Below are 24993 nucleotides of genomic sequence, written 5' to 3'. Positions count from 1 at the left end.
TAAATTTGGACACAAATAATATATTTTATGGACCTCGATAAATTGGCCACGTTACACATATTATACAAATATAGATTATATTTTTACCCTAAAGACACCTTCAATTTATTCAATTCAAATTTAAATTATTTTATATTTCAAACATATTTACATGTCATGTGTATAAAGTTGGCATATGATACAGAAAAGAAATACGAGCACCTCCGATATTCTCCCCAAGCTAAATACCTAATGTTTTTTTCTGCTAAATTTTGGTTCCAAATTGTTGTATAAATTAAAATGCATATGACTTCATTATTTGGTTCTTTTTTCAATATATATGTTTGAAAAATAAGAAGAGAAAGACAGAGATAAATATATTTGTGTTTTCCAGTATTTTAAGTGTTTATATTTTATTTTAGTGTAAAATACATTCAGACACACTAAAATATATATTCTGTAAAGACATTTATATATATAGCAATCATTGAAGATGTTTTTAGCAATTTTTCAATCGCGAAAGTTTGAAAACAAAAGCAATGTGAATTTCTTACCCTACTTTCAATCAAAGCCCAAAAAAGTTCCCCAAATGAGGTCAGGACTGATAAATAGAACGCTACATTCAAAGTTTGTCATAATTATAAATATTTTTTTATTATTTAAATTATAAATATCATTAAAATTAACGAACATTTAACAAAATATTCTATAATGGGCGGACAAGATTGTATTTATAATTTTTTAATAATAAAAAATAATTATAATTACGATAAATTTTAGAGGGATCGATTATATTTATTCAAAAATAAAACTAAAAGGAGGGGGAGAAAAAAAGTGTAATAGGACCCATGCATATCGAAAGACGCATATACCAAAATGTGAATGTCATTAGTATTACTGGGGTTGCAAAATGCGACTCTTATAATGCCCTTTCACACTCAAAACCCACCTTCAATGGTCCCACCCCATGTCCGCTCTTCACCCTACACTGATCATGACTTGCACCATCATCACACAATTCTTCATCTACGCTACTCATTAATTTTGTGACCGATGAGTTCCGCTCTAATGATGTACATACATTATTATTGTGCTTTACAAATTCAAACATTTTGATAAAATAAAATAAATATTTAGACGTTCCATAAAATTTGAACTCATAATTTTAAATTTATATATAAAATCTCAATTTCAATTAATAGATTAAGACATTATTAATAAAATGATGACTTTAATTTTTTCCTCATTATTGTCGATGAAAGATGAGAAGCAATATATGTTGTTAATTATATAATAAGAAATTAAAGTAGTTTGAAATATACGATTGATAATTAATTAGTCCAATATATTTGGATCCGCGTGTAGATGCAGAACCGGATTTTTCAGATCCCCATTAGCTCTTAGTCATGGTGAAAAAATTATTTTTTTTCATCGATTTTATTTAATTGTGGTTAATAAAAATTATTTATTAAAACTTCAAAATTGGTGCTACACTTTGTGCTGATTGCACCACCATTCACGAAAATTGTTTATTCAAATTAATCAAATCTAACGACACTCAATCAATCATATTAAAAATGTAGTTTCACTTGTATTGTGATTCATCATTTTTTTAAAATTGTACACATATAACGTGAAATAAATTTTCTATCATAATTTCTATTGTATTTTCTAATTAATTTTACATGTACAAGCTATGTATATAAAATCATTCCTTAAATAACACTAATGACGTAATCTTTATACATTTAATGTGTATATATAAATTGGAATAAAAAAAATTAAAATAGTTAATCCAATCCGAAAATCATGTGATCCGTACCACACACTCACCATGCAATTAACCTAAATTTTCACAAATGTGGTCAAGACCAGCCAACAAAAAACCATCCAAATTAATTAAGAATGAAAAAATGGCAATAAAATCATTTTAAATTTCCCAAATGAATCAAAAAGAAAAAGAAAGACAATATGGGGACAACCTTGCTGTCGTGCTTCAACGATCCATACACATATCTCGCTTCGCTAGATTGCAGAACCAGAAACCTCCACCAAACAAAAAACATTGGTAGAGACACAGGGGTGGGAGTGCTTAATTATATTTTAAATTAGGCTTTCTTGGAACCCATGACGTCCTACCCTGACGGTTCCGTTAACAAGTTTGATGTCATGTTCTCGAATCCTGTTCAAATGTAAATATTTATCTCATTTATAATATGTGTTTATTATAATTTATTTTATTATTTTTAATTATATGATCTCTTGATTGAATCAATATATTATTCAGTTTATTGAGGTATTAATATAATTATTCATGTATTAATTATACCACTTAAAAATAGATTAAGCTTTTTAAGTTGGAGGGGTCTATATATATATATCTTATTGGGGTTATTAAGAGTTTTGCATCAGTCCCTACACCAACTCCGAATTCTATCCCTTCAATAATGCATCACTTTGCATATCAATCAACTCTTTTTATTATTTCTTCCATCCATCTATATATATATATACATCTTTTTCTTGAAAACCCTGAAAATAATTAATAAAATCCACATGAACATGGTATGGGCATTCACATGATGTGAGGCCACCTTGTCGACAAACTGTACGATGATGAAATGAAACAGCTGGGGGTAAGCGGTGGTGGTCGATGGACGCCATGCATGCATCCATGCGCATACCCTTGTCGCCATGCATTCATTCATCCCAACCACATGCTCTCTGCATCGATCAATATCTTCCCCACCCCAATCACATTAATTACATTATCATGTATGTATGTATGTATGTATATGTGTATCCAAATTTATGTGGATTGAGGTCATTGATTGTCCCTTCTCCTTGGCTGGTCCAGTAGAAATGTTACGAAACCTAATCCATATGTGTTATATCCAAAATTTATGTGGATTGGGGTAATTTTTGTACATCCTCATTTAATTTTAGGATAAAAGATCGAGTACCGGGCGTGTTAATTTTCACTCGTAAGTTTAACTTGGGAGTGGGATCGAGAAGAGGAGAGTTAATTTATCACAACCTACGTATCAGTCTGTTAGCTAGCTAGAAATATTAACTTTTAAATATTTTTTTCTTAATAATTTAAATCTTTAGATATATACTATGATCTTCAGATATGCAACCAGTGCAGGCCAAACAAAAGTATAATTAATACTGTTAGAAGGGAAAATTGCAATTTACGTCCCATAACTTTACTTTTTGTAATTTTAGTCTCATTATTTTACTCCTCACCATATTTAGTTCCATAAGTGTCCAAAAAAATTACAATTTACGTCTCACTCATATTTGCTGTTAGATTCTTGACGGAAGGATGCACGGGCTCCGTTAACTTAACCAACGTGTGACTGCAATAGTGTGAAAAATTGCAATTTACGTCCCACAACTTACATCATTTGCGATTTTGATCCCATTGTAGTATAAGTTGTGGGACGTAAATTGTAATTTTCTACACCATTGTAGTAAAATGTTGGTTAAATTAACGGAATACGTACTTTGCACGTCCTCCTTCCGTTAAGAATCTAATGAAAACGTGAGTGGGACGTTATTGCAATTTTTTTACACTTATGTGATTAAATGTGATAAGAAATAAAACAATGGGACCAAAATTACAAATGGTGTAAGTTATGGGACGTATATTGTAATTTTCCCACTGTTAGCATGTGAAGAACCTGTTAGAAATATTAAATGTTAATTTAAATAGCTTTTCTCTCATACTTTAAGCTTTAATTGAAGAAGATGGTCGCTAATTACTATCAGTTAACGATCGATAATTACGAGTTTATCGTGGGATTCTTCAACAAGTCAAGACAACGTTAATTGATCATAGGATATTACATTACTAACATCATGGGAATTAGTTCCAATATTAGAGCTGAATTTGGCTGTTCATTTGAAGCATGCATGAATATGAAAATGCATGCCATAATAATTGTTTGTAAATTAAGGAAGGTACGCAGCAGCTGCAAGATTAGTTGACTTGTGACGAGAAGTTCTAATTCAAATCATCAGACTTAATTAATTATATGGTAAGACAATACACTTACGGTGTGATTGATGTATAGCTCAAAAAAAGTGAACTATCACATGACAAGTTTGTCACACTTACTATGTGATTGATTTAAATTGGTGAAACCTGATTTGAATAAAAAATTTCGTTTCTGACTTATTGAAAAAGTGTATGAAAGCAAGGGATACGCACATCGGTGAGACATTGAGAGGGACCATAATGTCTCTAAGGCAAAGAACAACAGCTAGGATCCACAGACACATTGAAGATTGCATGCATGTATTATGCAATATTCATGAGGGTAGCAAGCTCAATGTTCAAACAACTCATCAATAACTTTTTGGTTCCAATGGACACAATTACGAGATGCATGCAGACATAAAAACAAGGAAAAAGATCACAGCTATTGTGTGTCTCTTGTCCATGCTGTTGGGCTTGTTGCATTAGTTTGTAAGTGTTCAGTCATACGTCTACACCTTAGAATAACAACAAGTACTAGATTTGGATTTTGCTTAACGCTTTAATGCAGTTTTTTTATTGGATGGAATCAAATCAATCATATAGTAAATGTAATATATTTGTCATATAATTGGTCACTTAAATTTTTTAGAATTATACATTAATTACACGATAAGTGTATTTAATGGGCCAAATTCGATTTGAGTTAGAATTTTTTCATTTTTTGTCCTCATTTAGGGTTTTTGTCCTTTAATTTTTTATGATAGTATTTTGGTCCTATATCTTTTTAATCTTCACTATTCCAATCCCCCCTTTTTTCCTACGAAACTCACCCTTTTCTCTGCAAAAATGCATATGCATCTCACATGACCTTCTAAATTAGGGCTATTTTTCTTATTAGTTCATATTTGCCAACATTAAGATGCATGAAAATTAGAAAAAAAAAATTATTGAAAGATAGTGGAAAAATGGGAAGTTGGATGAATAAATAAAAAAATTAAATTAAAATTAAGAAAATAGACCAAAAAAGAGAGATACCAAAAAATGTTCTTCTTCATATATAGTATGGATTATTGTTATATCTTGCATTTTATTTACAAATGTTGGACCTACACACACATATATATATAATACTCTTTTTAATTAGTACATATGATATAAATCTTTAAAAATATAACATGTTTAAGTATTTAAAAAAATAATTTAACAATTTTAACGATAAATTGTAAAAATTGATGGAAAATTACTTACGATGTTTAAATTAAATCAACTTATCCAATAGATTGAAATATTATAAAATAAAATAAAATATTTTCAGTTATAAATCAGTATTCATTTATTTCAGGATAAATTATATTGACACTTCTTGAAATTAAGTCAAAATACACAAATATTTCTTATTTTTTTTTTAAATTATAATTACACCCCTCATGACATAGTTAAAATTACAACTATCCCTATTTAAATACAAAACATATACAAATACCCTTTAAAAAATATTGTATTAATACTCCTCAAAAAGTATAATTATAATTTTATAAAATATAAAAAATATTTATGTAATTTATCTTAATTTCGCGTATATCATGGTCCTTTACTTTTATTTTTGAAAACCGGCGAACACCTTTGTAGTCATCTTCACGAACATGCGCTCATTGAAGGCCGTGCAGAGCAACTGTGTAGTAGCGCGTGACGTTGCAGACAGACACTCCACGTGGGACTGTTGTTTGTAATCCTCCACGGCGAGTCGCACATTTCCCTCGCAGTATGTTGGTCTGCCGCGATTAATTGACATCATTAGCAACAATTTCCCAAAACGCCCTTCACTGGCTGGGCACGCATGTCCATGACTCGAGTAATTTTGGGAAAAGCAGAGACGATGAAGGACAATTGCGTTGCACAAACGTCTCGGTCTTTGCGAGGCTGGATTGCGCGTTTAACAAAGTTTTGGCGGATTGCGTGCATTCCAAAGCGCGGAGATGTGTAAAATTGGATGCGTGTGTTCCCCTTCACTGCTACACTTGGATCATGGGTTAATATTTTTTTATTAATAAAAAATAAATAAATTATATTAATTATTTAAATAATTTAATATTAATATACGAATTGCGACTTCTAACCGCAATTCGAATTAAAAAATATTCTTTTTTTTTAAAATGTCATCAAGTCACGATTCGTAACTGCAATTTTATGTCGCTGTTGGAAACCACGATCATGTCGTGGTTTCCTGACTTGCAATTGCAATTCACCAATTCACAAATTGTGAATTGTATTATTTTTTTTTATTTTTTTAAAATTAATTATATTTAAATTATTTTAATTTTAAAAATATAATGAAGCATGCAAATATAGTAGTATATATTTTTTTATACAAAAAATACAATAAATTATACTGATAAGTTTACGACAGTGTTGGAACCCTTCAATTGAAACCCAGACTAAATTCAAAATTTAGAAAAAAATACTACTAATTCTTGTCAGTCGTATTTGAGTAGTGACCAAGAATTATAAGGAACCATCCAACTGTGGTCAACAACCATTTCCCTATCATTGTCTAAGGCTATCGATCTATTGTCATTCCGGCGTTGATAAATTGGATATGAATCAATTCTTTGATTCATGGAGCATTCGGCTTGATGTGCCTACAAAATCCAATTCTCAGAACGAGTAAAAATACTTACAAATTACCATTAATACAATAATCACATCCATAAAAAAATCAAATTTACACATCTAATATTTCGGTTGAATTAACAAACATTATTGATATTGATGGAATGAGAGGGCTTTAGCAACGAAAACATGGTCAATGTTGAGTAATGGAATATTGATGATGTTGTGTTTGTCCGAGAATAATGATATATTCTCATCACCCACTTTCAGTTTGTATCACATTTGTGTAGTAAACCAATCAAGATCAGTAGTAGAAAAGTTTGAATCGCCTGCCGAAAATGATGTCCACTTGTTTTTCCACTAAACATTCTCATTTACAGAATTTTTCTTTTTCAAGAATTCAATGAATCCTTTATCAATTTTTTTAATTCAAACCCTCCGATTGAATTTTATAGTGTAGTGGGATTTTGGATTGGTTAATTTATAACTAGCCCAAATATCTATAAAAAAAACATTCGATATCAAAGGAAAAGCTGCCCTTCCTCCTAGTTTTTATATTATTTATATATATGAATATAATGGTAAAATCACCAATTTTTAGAATATAATTTAATGCTTAAAGCAACCTTCATTACCTCAAAATATAATATCATATATGCTTTTACTTTTTTTTTAATACTTCTCAACGACTATCAAAGTATCGTTTTTCAATAACTCTTATATTATAAAAAGAAAAAAAAATATCGAATACATTTTCATCCATTTTCAACACTTTTTGATAATTTTAGAAAATATCAACTATCAATTATATTTGTCTATCCACTACAAAAAAAAATTAAATTTTCGCTACATGACTATAAATGATCACGACTTAAAAACTATGGTAAATTAATACTATTAATCATAGTTAATCAAAATCAAAATAAAAGCTTAAATTTTTACCACATTTAATTAATATTCGCCATAATTTTTAGCCATAGCCAAAACATTTGTTATGGTCACACATGCAGAATCTACGACTAATGGTTGTTGCGATATTGTGGTTGATTTGTATTTATTATGATATTTTGTTAAGCTGTAATAATTAATCGTAGCAGAAAGTTATATTTTTTTAGTTGTCGGTACAATTTTCAAACTTTCTAAAATTTAAATTTATTTGTAGCCCATTCAAAATCAAGTGAGAAAAAAATATTCCAAATATTCGCTATGAGATTTTTAATTTTTTGATAAAAGGAGAAAATGGAAAAAGGAGATGCCTTGAAACGGTGAAGAATAATAGTGGGTGAAGATGCCGGGTGGAATTCAAGCGCGCACGCGCACACGTGCAGCTATTTTCCACCCCACTCTATCAAGAGTGATGGATAATTATATTATTACAATAATATTTTAATAAATTAATTCAATTTTAATATTTTATTATTTAAATTATGTTCGATTTACACTTTGACATTTATAATTATTTTTCAGTTAAGTATTTTATCGAAAAAAATTACATGCAGTGCATATATGATATTTAAGGGTTATGTGATGTAAATTTTTTTTTACATATGCACAATACATAATGTTTTTCTGGCAGAAAAGTTTAAAAAAAATAATAGTATATGACAAAGTGCAAGTTCGACAAAGTTGATGTGGTAGGTTGATATAAGAAAAAGTTTTAATGACAAAATGTAAAAACAGACATAGTTTGAATGACAAAAAGTAATTTACCCTAAAATATATTATAATAAATATACAAATTCATATAAAATTATATAAATATTTATTCATTATTTGATGGAACTCGATCTCATAAATTTAAATTTATTTGTGGGATGTATCAAATATCAATTGCCCCAAACACTCAAAAAGAAAAAGAAGGGGGACAAAAAGGTAAACTCCTTTGACTTGTATATCTTCCTTTTTCCTAACAATCTCTTATCTCAAATTCCTTTTATCATGAAAACCCCCTAATTGATTTGATTATGTTTTCATTCTTTCCTTTTTCTTGATACTTTTAAGTGAGTTTTGCATGAAAAATAGAATTATATTTGAATAAGCATATTTGGTTTATACATTTTCTTGAAAAACACGTTATTTGAATTTGTACTTTCTTTGATAGTATTTTAGTATGAAAAAATGTGGTTGAATGAAAAAATATTCCGAGTACGATATTTTATACAAAAAGTATGTGATATTTGTAATAATTCTTTTTGTATGAAAATATGTAATAGAAAGGATTTATTGAAATTTTATTATTTATTCTTATAATGAAAAAAAGGGACATTCAAATATGATCTTACAATTTAAAATAGTAAGAAATTGAAAGTGAAACCTACCAAGGCCATAGTGGTGTCGGGAGAATTTTTAATCAAGTATATCTTCGGTTATTGCCTATATCAACAGTTGGAACTGAGTGTTCAAAAACACAACATTTGTTTGATTCAAAAATAAAAATAAAAAACACAAGGTTTGCTTATAATTTTCTAAATTTAAGATTAAAAGCTAAAAGCTAAAAATTGGTACAATTGTTGGTGGAAATGCGATCACAAAATTGAACAATATTTCAAATATTTTATGATACTTATATTCTCTTAATAGAAATAGTTCATCACATGTTTTTTCTTTTAACAACAATTATCTAATTATATTAACATCTCAATAAATTAAATAATATATGGGCTTAATCAATAAATTATAGTAATTAAAAACAATAAAAGAAATTGCAACGAACTCACATAAAATAAGATAAAACATCAATACTGGGCATGTGATACTGATCACATGCCCAGTAAAACACAAATTCATAGTTATGAATTTGTTTATGTGATCTCAATCTTAATTATTAAATTAAAACATCACGAATATCTATGACATGTTAAAACCCCAACATGACCTTCGTTAAATTCAGGAGGGAAAAAACAATAACAACAACAACAAGAGGACGAAAGGTTTTGCAGTAAAAGATAATGTTGTCGCATGATGCAGTCTTTTTTGGACAATGTTTCTTTCTTTTGTAATGAATAATAATAATAATGCAGGCAGCATCGGACTATGACAAATAAGCTTCACGACAAAATACTTTCTTATCATTGATCATCCTAAAGTAATTTACACTAACGACACACACAAAACAAATACAATTTAACTAATACTCAACCAGAGGCAGAGGGAACTATGCTTTTCTCCCCATCAAGACAACTACTTCCAGAAAAAGAAAAGATTAAACCCCATTTCATTTGTTTACATTGCCCTATGCCTATGATTGTGGACAAATTTTTTGACTTGGATCTAAATAATTCTTGCATCCGTGTTTTCCACGGTGTCTTGTCCCCTTCTCCACACCCCTGCTGGAAACTATTTTCCGCCATTGAAGTTACGTGTCTCCAATCACGGGCACGGTGGATCGTCGTATCAGGGCCTAATCTAAGTCAAATAGTATGATCTAGGGGTTCCAAGTTCTTGTTGAAGTAGCTCTAATGGGATTCTTGAATTCTTTCCCTTCGATTTATAGGCTGCTCCCGAAATCTTACAATCCGAGAAGAATGTAATAGACGAGAGTTATTGGTAGCGCGATCAGCATTCCAAAAATGACTCTGGAGAATCGAAATAAATTTATTAAGTAATTTTGAAAAGTAAAAAACACATGAAGAAGATATTGATTTACTTACGCAGTGCTGAGAATTGCTGGATGAACATTGTACTCTTTGGCAAACACAAATGGAACAATCCCTTGTGGAAGTGCGGCCTATCGGATAAGAATATGTCAGAGAGCATTACAACATATGCCAGCAGATGAAATCAATCTGAATGCAATATCCACTCAACACATGCAATATCATTTGTAGTGATCTATGCATTAATATAAATATATACACACACACGTTGATAAATTATAGTAAGTTGAGCTGCGGCTTAATGCTGAAGACAAACATTTGTCTTTATGTTCAGTGCAGACAACCTTGTTGGTTCATGAACCATGAACCCTTTGAATTATTTTACTCGAATTGTTTGCTAAATGCATTAAATAATTTGAGGTACCAAGATGTCTATGGTTTAAATTAGACCATGTAGGAATCTCCACGCAGAGAAGCTGATTTGTTTAATGAGGAGGAATCAAAGAGTCACCTGCACAATTGCGACGTGGAGGAGGGTACCGCGGAGACCAACGGCAATGGATGCTGCAGCCATGACGGCCGGGCCAGTGAGAAACCTCACAGCCATGGCGAAGGAAGCCACCGTGTTCCCACAAGCGATTATCTTTGGTTGAAGGGCCATAAACAGACCTGTCAATCCATAGCAGCTCGAACAATCAAACAACGTGAAATAGTCAAATTAATATCAACTAACTTTGCTACTAATGCACAAATGGTTGAAGGCATTGATTATCCAGACAGCACACCGTCGGTCCCATCTGTCGGGGTTGTAAATTTCTGATAGTTGTTGATAATGTTGTATTTTTGCACCAAGAATGGTTGGTCTTGATTTTAGCAGTTAAGGTTATATCACAGCAACCGACCAAATAAAGCAAGCATCTATAGCAATAACAAAGTTGGGTCTTTGGGAAATTACAGGGCCACATTAGGGGGGGAAATCAGTTGTTGAATGTGACTTTACTAACCTAAACTGAACATTGCCATTCCAAGGCCAGCATCAGAAAGAATAGCGATGGATTGCTCTATGATTTTCGGCATATGAACATCCCACCTGAAATCAAACATCCAGAGCTCGTCAATCAATCACATTATCTAAACAGTGAATTGAGTGAAAAGAACTAAACTAGTTATCAAATTCTTGATTTGGCATACCTATATGAGACTAAAGACCAAATGAGGCCGATAAGGCTGGAGTAAGTGTTGGGGTTTCGGATAAGTTTTCGCCAAACCATGATCAAGATTAGGCGTGTCATGACGCTGGCGGGTGGCATATGTTTGGCGGCTCCGGCATCAATATTACCTACGGCAGCCTTGGGGTTGAGCTCGGCGGTGGAGCTGGACCCGAGTTTGGACAGCCCAGTTGGACCCTCTTTCTCTTTTTCCTGATCTGCATGATCTCTCCCTCCACCGCTAAAGCTGAAGTCTTCCCCAACAAAGTCCCCGGTTCGCGGAACAGCTTTATTAAAGAAAGAAATGCCACAGAGACGAATAATCAAACACTTTCAGCACATCATTAAAAATAACATCCAATCCATGTAAATGAATGATGAATAAAACAAAAAAATTCACCTTTGCTCTCCCCATTTTGAGGGTGATCAGTAACCAACAACCTAATTTCCTTAGCACCCTGATCAGACCTCCCGGATTGCTCGGAAGCTCCGAAATCCGGGCCACCAAACACGTGTAGGCCGCCTCCACCGACTTCAGAAACCGGCGAAGCGCTCGAACTCCACACGAACATGTGAAGCTCCTTCGCGTCATGATTAGGCTTACCATCCTGTTGCTGCGGCTGATGGGCTTTTGCATTTCTCGGCAAAGTCGAAGCAATTTCAGGATTTGGAGCAGGGTAAGAAGTGGGCACAGGCTGCGGTGGATAGTAACCGAATCTGGGAGAGTTCATCAGCCCTCCCGGCGCACAGTTCTCTTCGAAATTCGATGGCCTTGGAGTTGGCCCTCTTGATGACTGCACCGAATACATATCAGCTATGTTGAAATTCGACAATCTACCCGTATCAGAATTCCCGAAATTTGACAATCTTCCAGGGAACCCCATCATCGCGTAAAAATCTGAGTGGTTGAAATTAGACGCTCTTGGAGTCGGGTTTCTTGAAGAACTCAAGCTGTAAATTTCTGCTCCCGTTAAATTAGAGGGGCGAGGAGTTATGCCGGAGAAAGATCCTGGGCCTAATGAACGCCTCGAGGCATTCGATTTCCTCACAGTAACATGAAGCTTCCCATCATTGCCAAGTTCAGCATCCGTTTCAAGAAAATCTTGCCCGTCTAACGAAACAACGTCGGATTCGACCTTAAACGACACAATTGAAGCTGCTGTTTCAGGAAACTGCTCCATAATCAGCATCTTCGCCCCACGGTACTCGAACAGGAACAGCAAAAGAGTGTACCAAATGATGCACTGCAGCACCACAATCTGAACCATGAGGCTGCCGGAGTACTCGCCGTACATGGCAATTAGCAAAGGAATGCCCATCACAAGAGTATTGGGCAGAGTCGAAAGCGAGAAAATGGTAATAGACCACTCCAGGCTGCCATTCTTGGTGAAATTAGCCCACAATCCAAGAACCACAAGCATGATAATCTTTTGCAGTGTATCGGCGGCGATAAACCGGAAGTTCATCGTATAGATATCATTCTTGGAGATGAAATGGAAAGATAGAAGTGGGACCGCGAAAATAGCGACGAATCGGTTGATCCCGGAGCACTGATCCGGTGTGAATATTTTCCACCACCGCACAGAGCCGTAGGCCAGTATCATGGCCACATAGAGGGGAATCACCGCAGTTAGCACAACGTAAAGATCGTGCCAGCTTATCATTTTCTCTGCTTAATTACCCAAGAAAACTGAACCAAAACTCTCGAACGAACTGTTCAATCTGCACGAGTATTGCTACTTGAGATTGAAATATAGAGCAGAAGGGCTGAAGGAAGAAGCAAAATTCGTTATGCAACTGTCACTGAGTGAAAGGATATTGTGTTCTTTCTGCAGTTTGTACCCAAGTCCCTGCAGCTGCAACACTGGTAAGAAAGAGAAAAGAGCACTTGTAGAGAGAGAAAGAGCTGGAAATGAGGGAGAGAGAGTTACAGGGAAGTGTAGATACAGAAGATCATGTATGTATGTGTCTATATATATAGGAGAGAGTGTAATCGAACTGGGCAGATGATAGATTTAGGATTAGGGAGGAGTAGAACTGTACATATGTATATGTCTTAAAGTAACCACATGCTGTGGTTAACTCAACTATACATGCGCCTTTATGCATGTAAACGTGGCCAGTTTGGTGGTTACATAACCACACAGGTTAATTTATTAATCATTCATTAATTTTCCTTTATTGATTTGTCAATGCATATTTATGCTAAATGTTCGTTTTAGTCATGTAATAGGTCTCAAAACCATATTCTATTACACATTCATATTAAATACTGATATTATAATTGTATGTGTATTGCAAGTCATCCTATTCTTAAATTATATTTTTAAATTTAAAAAAAAAACAAATGTCAATCAATCATTATCTAGAGTTCAGAATATATTTGGTAAGCCTTTTCGTTAAATTAATTTAGTTATTCCATTGTAAATTAGTATCATATTTATATTATTATAAAAAATAATATCATTAGCAACAACAAAATTTTCTTGCAAAATAGTGAAAAAAATTATGTATATGCACAACATATATATGTAAAACTTAATACGAAACATAACGCCAATTTAACTTTTTTAAAAAAAAAATCAAATATTCTATAGATACCTTCTATATAATATTTTTTGTGCAGGAATAATGGGCAATGAATACTCCATTCCTCAGCTTTAGAATGTTCTTGCCCAAAGTCAATTTAAATTAAACTAGTACGAATTATAATTTGATATATATTGATTATTTTTTTTAAATAGTAATTATATTATTGTATCAATATTTTAATAAATTAAATAATACAATTAATATAACTAAAAATTACAATATAAATAAATACCTAAAAATTCCATCAAATTTGAACTCAAAATCTCAAATTTAATTATGAAATTTAAATATTATTTCAATAAATTAAGTGGTTGTTCTACATCTACGAGCTACCTCATTACAAGGCCATTTAATTTAAGGGAGGATACAAAAATTATTTGTTGGTCAATTTTTTCTTTTTTTCCTGGTTTTATCATCTCAATTTAATGATTTGTCCCAATTATGTTCTCTTTGTAAGAGACCTTCATTTATTATGGATTATGCTTTATTTATTCATACCTCGTTTAATACATTCAAACTCAAATACTAATTTGATATATCGATATTTCTAAATCAATAAATATATTCAAAGTAAGCAGACAAACGAAACACTACTGTCATCGGACTCAAACTCATAAACTCTTAGTTTTGCGACTTTTGCTTCATCACTCGAACAAAACTTCTTCTGTATTCCAAATTATTCGCAATCTATGGTTTGAAAAATAAAGGTTAATTAATTAATACTTGATTAAAATGTTGGCTCGATTTGATTGAAGAATTAAGGAAATATATAGTTCCTTTTTGCTTCAAATTCGAATCGTCAAAGTGTTCTTGATCGATAACTAATTAATGAGTATAGTAGTTAAAGTAAATTTAATAATTGATTGTGAATTTGTGATGATTTTTTTTTTTTTTTACAAAAAATGCAAGTCTTTATCACTTGAGTTATCTTCGTCACTAATTCAAAAAGTTTCCAATAATTAATGGGTATCCCGTATGATGTACGTATTTTAATTTTAGATCGTAGTTACATTATTCAGTAGAATATGTTTCCCAAACGATTCAAGTATGCATGGGTTCCCCTTGGTAGGAGATCTATCAGGCAAAAAGTCATAAGAACAATACAAGAAAGGTCCGATTATAACCCTTCAATATTTAAATTAAATAAGTTATAGAAAAAAATTCTTAAAATCATGTTACATATTAGGTAGTAAAAGTTGTAATTGAGATATAGAGGACTAAAATTTATAAAAAAAAAAATTAATTATATAATTTCACACGTAAAACTAAAAATTTATAAAAACCGATGGATCTCTATAAGTTGATGCATAAAAATTATAGCGTAAGAAGGTGTAAAGGTACACATCGTACACAGGGACTATCTAATCGGTAACAGTCTTGCATTTGAGTGTCAAACATAATCTCTCCAATCCGCATTAAAAGTCCAAGACAAGCTTGCTTTGATTTATTTATTTATTATTAAAATATCCCGTAATTCAGATTTCATTAATATGTAAATTAGAATTATTCTATTTTAATAATAATAGTTTTATATTTTAATAGTAATTGTTGACGAGTAATAAATGTTTGATATTTGATATATTTTTTCTGTCTTCTATAATCAAACGTTTGTATATTTTCTGTTTTTAAAATTGTTCATTTTTATCTAAAAGTATTATATTTTTCTCTTTTATTTTTTATTTCCACTGTATTTTAAAATTACGTTTATTTTTTTTATTTACACAAAACATTAATCAAATAAATGTTTCCGTATAAAAATTTCAATCATTTATTATTTTTATGTATATTGTTCATATATCGAATGTGCTAAATACAATTAATTTTAATTTAAATATTGTACAATAAGACGACAAGAATGGTAAAAATAAAAAAAAGGGAAAATAGAAAAGTGAAAAGGAAATGAGAGAGAGTGAGTGATGTTTGTGATTAGTTGTTTGATGACATTTCACGTGTGGCAGTTCGCAGAAGTCTCCGTGATTGGCTGGTCCACGGATACTGATATGCCACATCTTGCACCTAAGATACACACACACACACACACACTGTTGTAGACTTGTAGTAGATGCTGCCAAACACTTCATTTTACAAATAAAATACGATAAATTACAATGATCTGTCATAAAATTTATTACTAAATAATTTATTAATATTACTATTATTTAAAAATTAACAATCATCTAAAAAAGAATTTTTCGTAACAATTCATTACAGGAGTATTTATTAAATATCATTAATTTAAGAGGATATTTACAATTTTTTAAATAACGATGAAAACTACAATAATAACAAACCTCGGGAAGAACACATTATAGTTTACCCAATAAATATCTGATTTCAGTACCTATGTATATTTGATTAATATTTATTTCTTATTTATAAGGATTTAATTAGAAATATATATACTTATGTATATTACATATTAGAATGAAATAATCTACGCGTCAAATGCGTATTGCAATATAAAGTAAATTAAAGCAAACATCAAACATTAATTTTTTTTTTGTTTTTTAATATTTAAAATCTTTGAGCATAATTCTCTATATTCAAAGTGCTGATATATTATTAATTTAAAAATATTGATGTATTTTGAAGAAAAAAAAAAGTAAATGATTAAGTGCATGGAGTTGCGTAGAAGCAAATTAAAACCATACTTCACTTTTCAATCTTTTTCATCTTCTCTCTTTTTCCCCCTTAAAATTCATTTGTCTTATGATATGCAAAGCCAAGAACAGTAAGAGTGATAAAGCTAAAAACCCTACACCACCCAATATTTTAAAAGAAATATATAATTAATAATAATAATAATAATTAAGACTAGTGGAGGGCCTAATCCATTTCTACTAATGGCTAATAAACAAAAGCAAAGTCACAAATTAACTAACTAGGGTTTCCTCTCATATTTAATTAGCAAAGCTCAGGTCTAATGATTTTAAGGTTGTCATGTATTTGAATTCCATCAACGTGTGAAATATTATTTTAATACTATAATAGTATGTGCCATTTTATTTTAATAATAGTTGTTGATTATTATAGTTGTCGGTCGTTGTTAGACGTAAATATTTGAGTATTAAACTTTATCATCAGAATGGCAAAAATATCATAAATCAAACTAAAGGACTAAATCTACGCAAAATTGTTAGTAAAGGACTAAATCTGATATTGTCAAAATTATAGGACGAAAATTTTCTGTTTTTCTAAATTAAAATAAAATAATGAAAATAAAAATAACATTTTAGATGAGAAAAGGTGAGGGATGAGAGAGGACAGAGGATACAAAAATAAAATAAGTAAAAAGGTTATTGGGGAATTAAAAAAATAAATAAATTGAGAGAGAAACAACTGCTTTATTATTATTTTTTGAACTAGGGTTGCATTAAAAAAACATATTATAGTAGTTTTTTTAAAAATCGTTGAAAAATATCATACACAGTATGGATAATTCAGACAACTCAACTGCTGTAACCTCATCAAACTATGAGGTCATGTTCTCGAGCAATATTTAATTTTATATAATATAAAGAAAAAACAAATGAAATTATACACGGGATTTAGACGGCTAATTAATTAATTAACTACTAAACACATGTCGCCATGTATCACATCATGCACGTACCAAATTGAAAAATCAATCATACAATTGACATATATATACATACATATATATATATATGTGTGTGTGTGTGTGAATGATTCAGTGACATTATCAATCATATATCATATGGTTGTAGAAAGAAAAAAAATGGTACCTTTTTTTCTTTTGTGGTTTCCCTACCCACCACCCACCACCCCTCACCCATTACCGCCTGCCTTTTCATGCTCTTTACCTAAAATAAAATAATGCTGTGCTTGGACCATAGCTAGACGTCCATCAGAGTTCATAGATACCTTTACATTTTAATATTAGTATAAATTACAATAATCTCTTTTAAATTTTTTATATAATTATAAATAATTTTTATTGGCAAAATATTTTTTAATACCGTAAAATAAGGTTAAATTTTATTTTGGTACTATAACTATGACAGGTAATGTTTTTAGTTTCATAAAATTCAAAATTACGTCTTTTTAGCCCCATAATTACAACTCATTTTTCGTCCCAAAACCACAAAGCACGTGACTTTTTGAGACTAAAAGTACGTGATTATGAGTTTTATGAGACTAAAAGCGACATTTGTCATAGTTGTGATACCAAAACAAATTCTACCATTGTTTTATAGGATTACAAAAGTATTTTGTCCATCTTTTCATTGTTTGGAAAATTATAGATATTTTTTTAATTTTAATAACCGTCTAATAACTAGCTTAATCTGTTGGTTCCTATTAGGTTTTCATCCATTTTTTTTTTGTTAAATTGATCAAAATGCCCTTGTAAATTATGAATTATAATTTTAATATTTCTTAAATGTTTGTTTGAAAATTTTTCATGGACGAAGTTGACAATTTTAGCCTCCAACCAAGAGTTATATAATTTTAGCAAATATTATAAAGTATTAATATTTTTTAAATAATAATAAAATATTTATAACAATACAAATTCCAAGAATACCGTCCATATTATTACAATCAAGTAATATTGTGATGAAATGGGAGTTGTGGACTTAAAATATAAGGGTGCTGGGAGAGTCCTGAATCTCCAGTAGAGAATAATATCTCGTGTCGATTACATTAGTTCCACAAATTTAAAAGTGTTGAACGTATTATGTTTGGTGAGTCAAAGTCGTGCTTCTGAATCCTGAAAGATCTTCCTTTCTTCGGCCTGTGAGTTGTGAAGTGGGAGCTCTAATTAACTATGCCATCAACTAATCATTGGACGTTCATGCACTTCATCTTACAAAAACTTCATTAATTATGTTTCAAAATTGGGCATTTTCGTCTCAAATTTTATATTTTTATTGGTGGGGCAGCGAATGTTAGGCTTAAATATATTTTTATCTTGTAATTTTAATATTTTGGTATTTTTATTCTTTATTTTTTAGAAATTACAAAAAACTCCTGTAATTTTTTAATATTTTATAATTTTAGTCTTTTCTGTGCTGAATTTTGTAAAAATCATCGAAATAAATCATGTGCGTCTCACGCATGGTTTATTTGAATTGGAGTCTTTTTTTTTTTTATTGGTTCACTTTTGCTAACATGGATGAAAAAATTAAAAAGAAAAAAGACGTGGCATATGATTTATTCCGTCAATTTTTGCAAAAACCAGCACCATAAGGATAAAAATTACGAAATGTCAAAAGGTTACAAAACTCTTTTACAATTTCTGTAAAGATAAAGGATAAAATATCAAAATTGTGAGGGACATATTATTTATTCCAATAATTTTTGAAAAATTAGGCACCAGAAGGACAAAAACTCGAAATGTCAAAAAGTTACAAGCACTAATTTACAACCCTAAAAAGATAAATTAGGATAAAAATACAGAGTGCCAAAATCACAGAAAAAATATATATTTAAGCCACAAATGTTATTATCATTCAGATTGAATATCAGTTGAGCTTTAATTACTCATTTAGATATTAAATGTTAAATATTTTTTTTCTTTCCAATAACTAATAGTTGTTACGTTATCATGATTAATTAAAATTATTCTCGATTTTTTTTTACCTATAATCATGATCATAAAAACACTATATCTGCTTTTCTCCAAATATGTAAGAGATAAATTATTTGGAAAATCAATAAGTATTTTTGAAACTCAAATAGAAATTTTAATGTGATAAAAATTCAAATAAATTTGAACAATACCATATTCAACTGAGCAAAATTGTCTACACATTTACCATTCCTTCATCCCTTTTAACAATGGGAGCCACAAATATATATATATATATATATATATATATGATGCTTACCAAATTTCAAGCACAAAAAATTATAATAGGGGATAATGTCTTGCACATAAAAATGGATGATGATATCTAAAAAAATAGTTAGTTGTTTGATACTCATGTTAGTACGAGAATCGTTATGAAAAGCACAATAGTTCTATAAGAAATAATGCTTGTAAAATGTGTAGAAAAATAATGAGCTTGAGTGGTACGGCGTATGTTTGCCAGCACACATGCATAATGGTGTTTAGGGAAGCAATGCGTTTTTAATTTATAGAGTAGGTTTAGATAGATCGAATCTCCAAATTTTCGATTTTGTGTTAGGTGATCGAGTCAACATATATAGCAGAGATTCCAAAAACAGTATTCCTGAATTTTCTCCAGGTGGTTGTTGATTTCTACTAACTACTCGTCCTAGATTTCCTTTGAAATCATTGGGTTGTTGATTATGAGTAAGTATTTACCATAATTTTTAGCCATGGTCAAAAAATTTTTGATAATATTTAATTATGACTAATATTTTGATCTTGACTACTAAAACAACAATTAATAGTCATTGGTAAGTGTAATTAATGATTATTCACATGTCATTGGTAAGTGTAATTAATGATTATTCACTTTTGATCATGATAAGAAGTTTATATACTTAATGAGATGATTCTAATTTGTACTAACTAATTTTAGAGTCGGCATGGTGACTTCTATTCGAATCGAGTCATCTATTGTAAAGTCTATTTTATTTTTTTTACTTTATTTAATATGTACGTGTCATGTGTATAAAAAAATTTACAAAAAAAATAAATAATATTATTTTTATACACATAACATATACATATTAAATAAAATAAAACAAAAAATTCAAATTCGATTAGTATTACACACAAGATATTTTTGAATAAGATGAATGTTGAGTTGAGGTTGATATTTGGGTTGTTGTCCGGATAAAGGGAATATAGATTCGAAACACAAAAGGAAAAAGATAAAGCGAATCGTCCAATATTGATGGCTCCAAATCCATTTACCCATACACCCTATTTGGGTGAATGCTTTGTCATTGGACTGGACTCCCTATCCCCACCCCCCATACACCTCCCATTTCCATATGCCTACTTCACAATTACTCCTACCGTTATCCAATAAAAATTACCATTTATTGGTTATATATTTGTCATAATAAATAATTATTATTAATCATAGTTAAAAAATCATACAAAAATTTAATTTATTCATTATAAAAATTATTTTTATGAATTAATTATGATAAAATGTTGTATTCTTGTAGTATATCCCAAATACCTAATTATTATTCTTCAAATATTGAACAATATATTTATGTATACTAATTGTGGTATGTCGTCTCTGCATATATATAATAAATAATTTTTTAAATTTTATTTTATATTATAAATAAAAATAAAATATATAAATCATGATTATATTTCAAAAAAAAGAAAAGAAAGAACATATTATCGACACAAAAATGAATAGTGTAATGATGTCACAAACCATGGTTTATGTGTGAAAAGTGGATTTTATTTCATTACAAGATAGATATGTATTCATTTTGTCGGCTGGAAATAAAAAGTATATTTCTCATTGGACTTCTACAATGGGCCGTTTTAACATTAATCTTAGCAATTACAAATCCAAAATGTTCATGTATACTGGCCCAACTAGTTGTTGGGGCCACCTACTGAAAAACATAGTTAAACTCAAATGTTTGTCTGGGTCACATAATTTGCCCAATCCATCCTCGTGTTCTAACTCAAATACGATTTAATTAGTTCTGAATCAATTATATGATAAATATAATATATTTATTGTATAATAAAAATATAATTTAAAAAAATAATTCGTTTGGTTCAACTAATTGTGTTGGTAAGAATTGTCCTCTACTAATAATGCCATGACAACTTTGCAAAAAATAAGAAGAGTAATATATACCTAGGAGAAAAGTAAAAAAAATATAAGAAAATATATTAAGGATGTCTGTAAATTGATTTAGCATTAACAAGTAACATCTGTTATATTACTTGTTGATTTTAACATTATTATTATTATTATTTTATAGTTATTGAGTCATTTTTTTGTAATGTAGTGCAATAGTGGCACATTATTCATGTTAAAGATATGCCAGGAGTTGAAATATCAGGAGTAGAGGAGCCAGTTTTGATCCTTTAAAAAGATAGAAAATAGTCCTAGCCATGTTGATTATAATTATATTATACGATATATCAACTTAATTAATTAAGCTTGTTATAGTACTTAAATGGGTTTAATACAATTTACCTCCCTGATATATTGTAAATGAAAAAATTAGCCTCTATAAAAAAAAAATATTAGCAATACCTCCTTCATTTTGAAAAACACAAGAAGGTAAATTGCTAAAAGATTTTTTCATTGGCGATAATTTGCTCATTTATAATATTACAAAAATATTGCTTGCATATTTCCCGTAATTAAATATATAGTAGGTATGATGTTATGAAATAAAATTAGAACCACTCCATATATGAACATACAAACTAGTTAACACATATGTTTAATTTCCTCCAAGTACGTAGCTACAGTTCACTGATCACTTACTACATCATGAAGTTAAAGCTAATAATACAATTAGTTGTAACAAGACGCCGGCGGCTGCAGAAAAGGCATTTTAGTGGCTGGGGGGGTGGTGGTGGGACTCTTTTCGAGGAGAGTAGTGGTGGTGACACGCTCGCAACGAGGGCACATTGTGAGTGTGGAAGGCGGCAGCGGGTGGCGGCCGTGGGGCGGGCCAACTTTCATGGCCCTCAGCTCCTCCACCTCCTTCTGCAGTTTCCTGTTTTGTTCCGTCAGAGATCCAAACCATCTCTTCAAGTACTCGCACTCCATTTCTGTTTGCTTCAGCTTGCTCCTGTATATAGAATTTAATATAGCAAGATTACACTTAATCAATAAATAAAATTAAGGTCGTTAATCATGATTAACTCACTCAAACCTTCTTAATCCACAAAAAACCCTTATACTTTTCAACGCCAGTATATAATAGAGTGAAGGAGAAAGCAAATTAAAATGATGATGAGCGTGGGAGTGTCCTTTACTCCACATTGTCCACAACCATATCCACGTGCAACTCATGAATGTCTTTACTTACTACATCTTCACTTTCTAACCCTAAAAAATCTAACATCTTTCAAACCACAAAATTCATTTTTGAATATATATTATAGATTACAATTATGAAAACAACGACCAACATAACAATTCTTAATTAATACTGACGTATATGTAGAGAATCATAGCACTTTGTCAATATTTCCTCCGTCACACCTAGAAATCCTATTTCCTCCTCTCTACACTATATATATATATATATATATGTATGCATCTAAATAAGTATGATCATATGTTTAATTTCTCCAAATAAATATCGTTTCTGATTTTGAATGTTACCAATGTGTGATAAAAAACGGTTCAAATTTCATAAATGCGTGTGTAGATTTAAGAGTAATTAATTTCTACTATAGCATTTCATGATAATATCCATAATTAATACATAGTCTTAATTAATTAAACAAGTCCTAGTCCACACACATATATATATATATATAACTTCAATTTGTAACTAAAAGTAATTAAAAACATACGGTCAAATCCAAAAAATATATATATATATATACATGAATCAAAGTAAAAAAATATATATATATATATACATGAATCAAAGTACCTTGCTCTACGGTTTTGAAACCACACCTCCACTTGTCTGGGCTTTAGGTTTAATTGCTGGGCCAAAGCCTCCTTCTGTTTCTGCATGAAATTATATATGTATATATACACACAAACACTATTAATAAACATAAATATTAGTTAGTTATGAGCATTAAGTAATGTTGAATGGCGGGTGGGGTGTGGGCATATATATTAGACATACAGGATTTAAGGTGTGATTTAGTCTGAAACTTTCTTCGAGAAGACGTGATTGGTCTTTGGTGAGACGAAGTTTCTTTCTGGGGGTCGGCCCGCCATCATTCCGGCTTATTTCATCTTCTTCTTCCATACATTCTTCTTCTGTTCCTGATGAAGCTACTTGATTTATGTCCACTCCACCTTTCACTGCCATACCACCCATCTCCCCTGTACATACAATTCATTTTATTTTATTTTATATATACATACATCTTCGAAATAATAATTGATAAATCTCAATATACGGAAACAAAACCCTTATTTTATCAAACTATATTTAAGAATTGATATTTACATATATATAATATTCATCAAATAAATATACACACAGACACACACTACACAATACACACATAGCAAGATATATCCACCATGCAAATTAAGAAACCCTAGAAACTAATGAATTAAACCTTCAAAATCATAAAAGAATTCATTTCAAATACCTCAATCCCGAAATTTTTATTTTTTATTTTTGAAAAACAAAGTACATATATATATATATATACTCATAAAAAATGAATTCTTGAAAATTGATCATCAAAAGGAAACACACACACACACACACACACTCAGAGGGCTTTTAACTCTTACCAGATGGAGAAGAAGAGAAGCCCGGCATCGCTATGCTCAACTCCAAACAAGAAGAATTATTACGAAAATTCTCCATCAAACTCTTACAGAACCACAAGAACAAATTAAGCGGAACACAGAATTAAGTAACCGATCAATTTATCTATATGTATTTGTGTAGACAATTACAAGAACTAGTTCACGTGGGGTACCATATATATATATATATATATGTATATAGATGTATTGAGACAAAGAGGAAGAAAAGTGAAAGGAAAAAGGGGAAAGCAAAATGCAGAAAGTTGTAATGCCAGAAGGTCAAAAACCAAATAAGGGAGTTGTTGAAATGAATAGAGTGAGATATATATATATATAGAGAGAGAAATTTCATAAATTGATCATTTAATTATTATTAATAACATTAAATAGGTAGGAGGTTTGTAGGGTTTGGGAAGACTGTGGTCGTGAGGGTCAAAGAGTCTGATGCACGCCACGTCATTGTGATATTGGGGATGTGTGTGTGACAAAGCAGCAGGGGTCCCCTTGTTTGAGCCCGACTTGTCGGTTTAAAGTTCAGCTACTGAAATGATTGGCCACGCACCACCCCCACCTTGAGCCTCCAACTTCTTCATCTTAATTTCTGTGTGTATGCTTGTGTGTTTTACTGTGTTTAT

General features: G+C 30.7%; 2 protein-coding genes across 2 annotated transcripts; both read right to left on the bottom strand.

Moving 5' to 3' along the window:
* LOC105156251 (auxin efflux carrier component 7) lies at positions 9621-13382 on the bottom strand. Its single transcript, XM_011072328.2, has 6 exons — positions 11779-13382; positions 11362-11665; positions 11175-11260; positions 10682-10839; positions 10225-10301; positions 9621-10149 (listed from the first exon to the last, which is right to left on the bottom strand). Exons 1-6 carry the CDS (start codon positions 13040-13042, stop codon positions 10083-10085), a joined length of 1956 nt encoding a protein of 651 aa, XP_011070630.1. The 5' UTR covers positions 13043-13382; the 3' UTR covers positions 9621-10082.
* Positions 22294-24637, bottom strand: LOC105156327 (homeobox-leucine zipper protein HOX3). Its single transcript, XM_011072423.2, has 4 exons — positions 24341-24637; positions 23715-23917; positions 23511-23590; positions 22294-22694 (listed from the first exon to the last, which is right to left on the bottom strand). Exons 1-4 carry the CDS (start codon positions 24414-24416, stop codon positions 22415-22417), a joined length of 639 nt encoding a protein of 212 aa, XP_011070725.1. The 5' UTR covers positions 24417-24637; the 3' UTR covers positions 22294-22414.

The sequence above is a fragment of the Sesamum indicum genome, linkage group LG2 (genome assembly GCF_000512975.1).
Source record: "Sesamum indicum cultivar Zhongzhi No. 13 linkage group LG2, S_indicum_v1.0, whole genome shotgun sequence".
NCBI classification, from domain to species: Eukaryota; Viridiplantae; Streptophyta; class Magnoliopsida; order Lamiales; family Pedaliaceae; genus Sesamum; species Sesamum indicum.
This window is presented reverse-complemented; position numbering and strand designations above follow the sequence as displayed.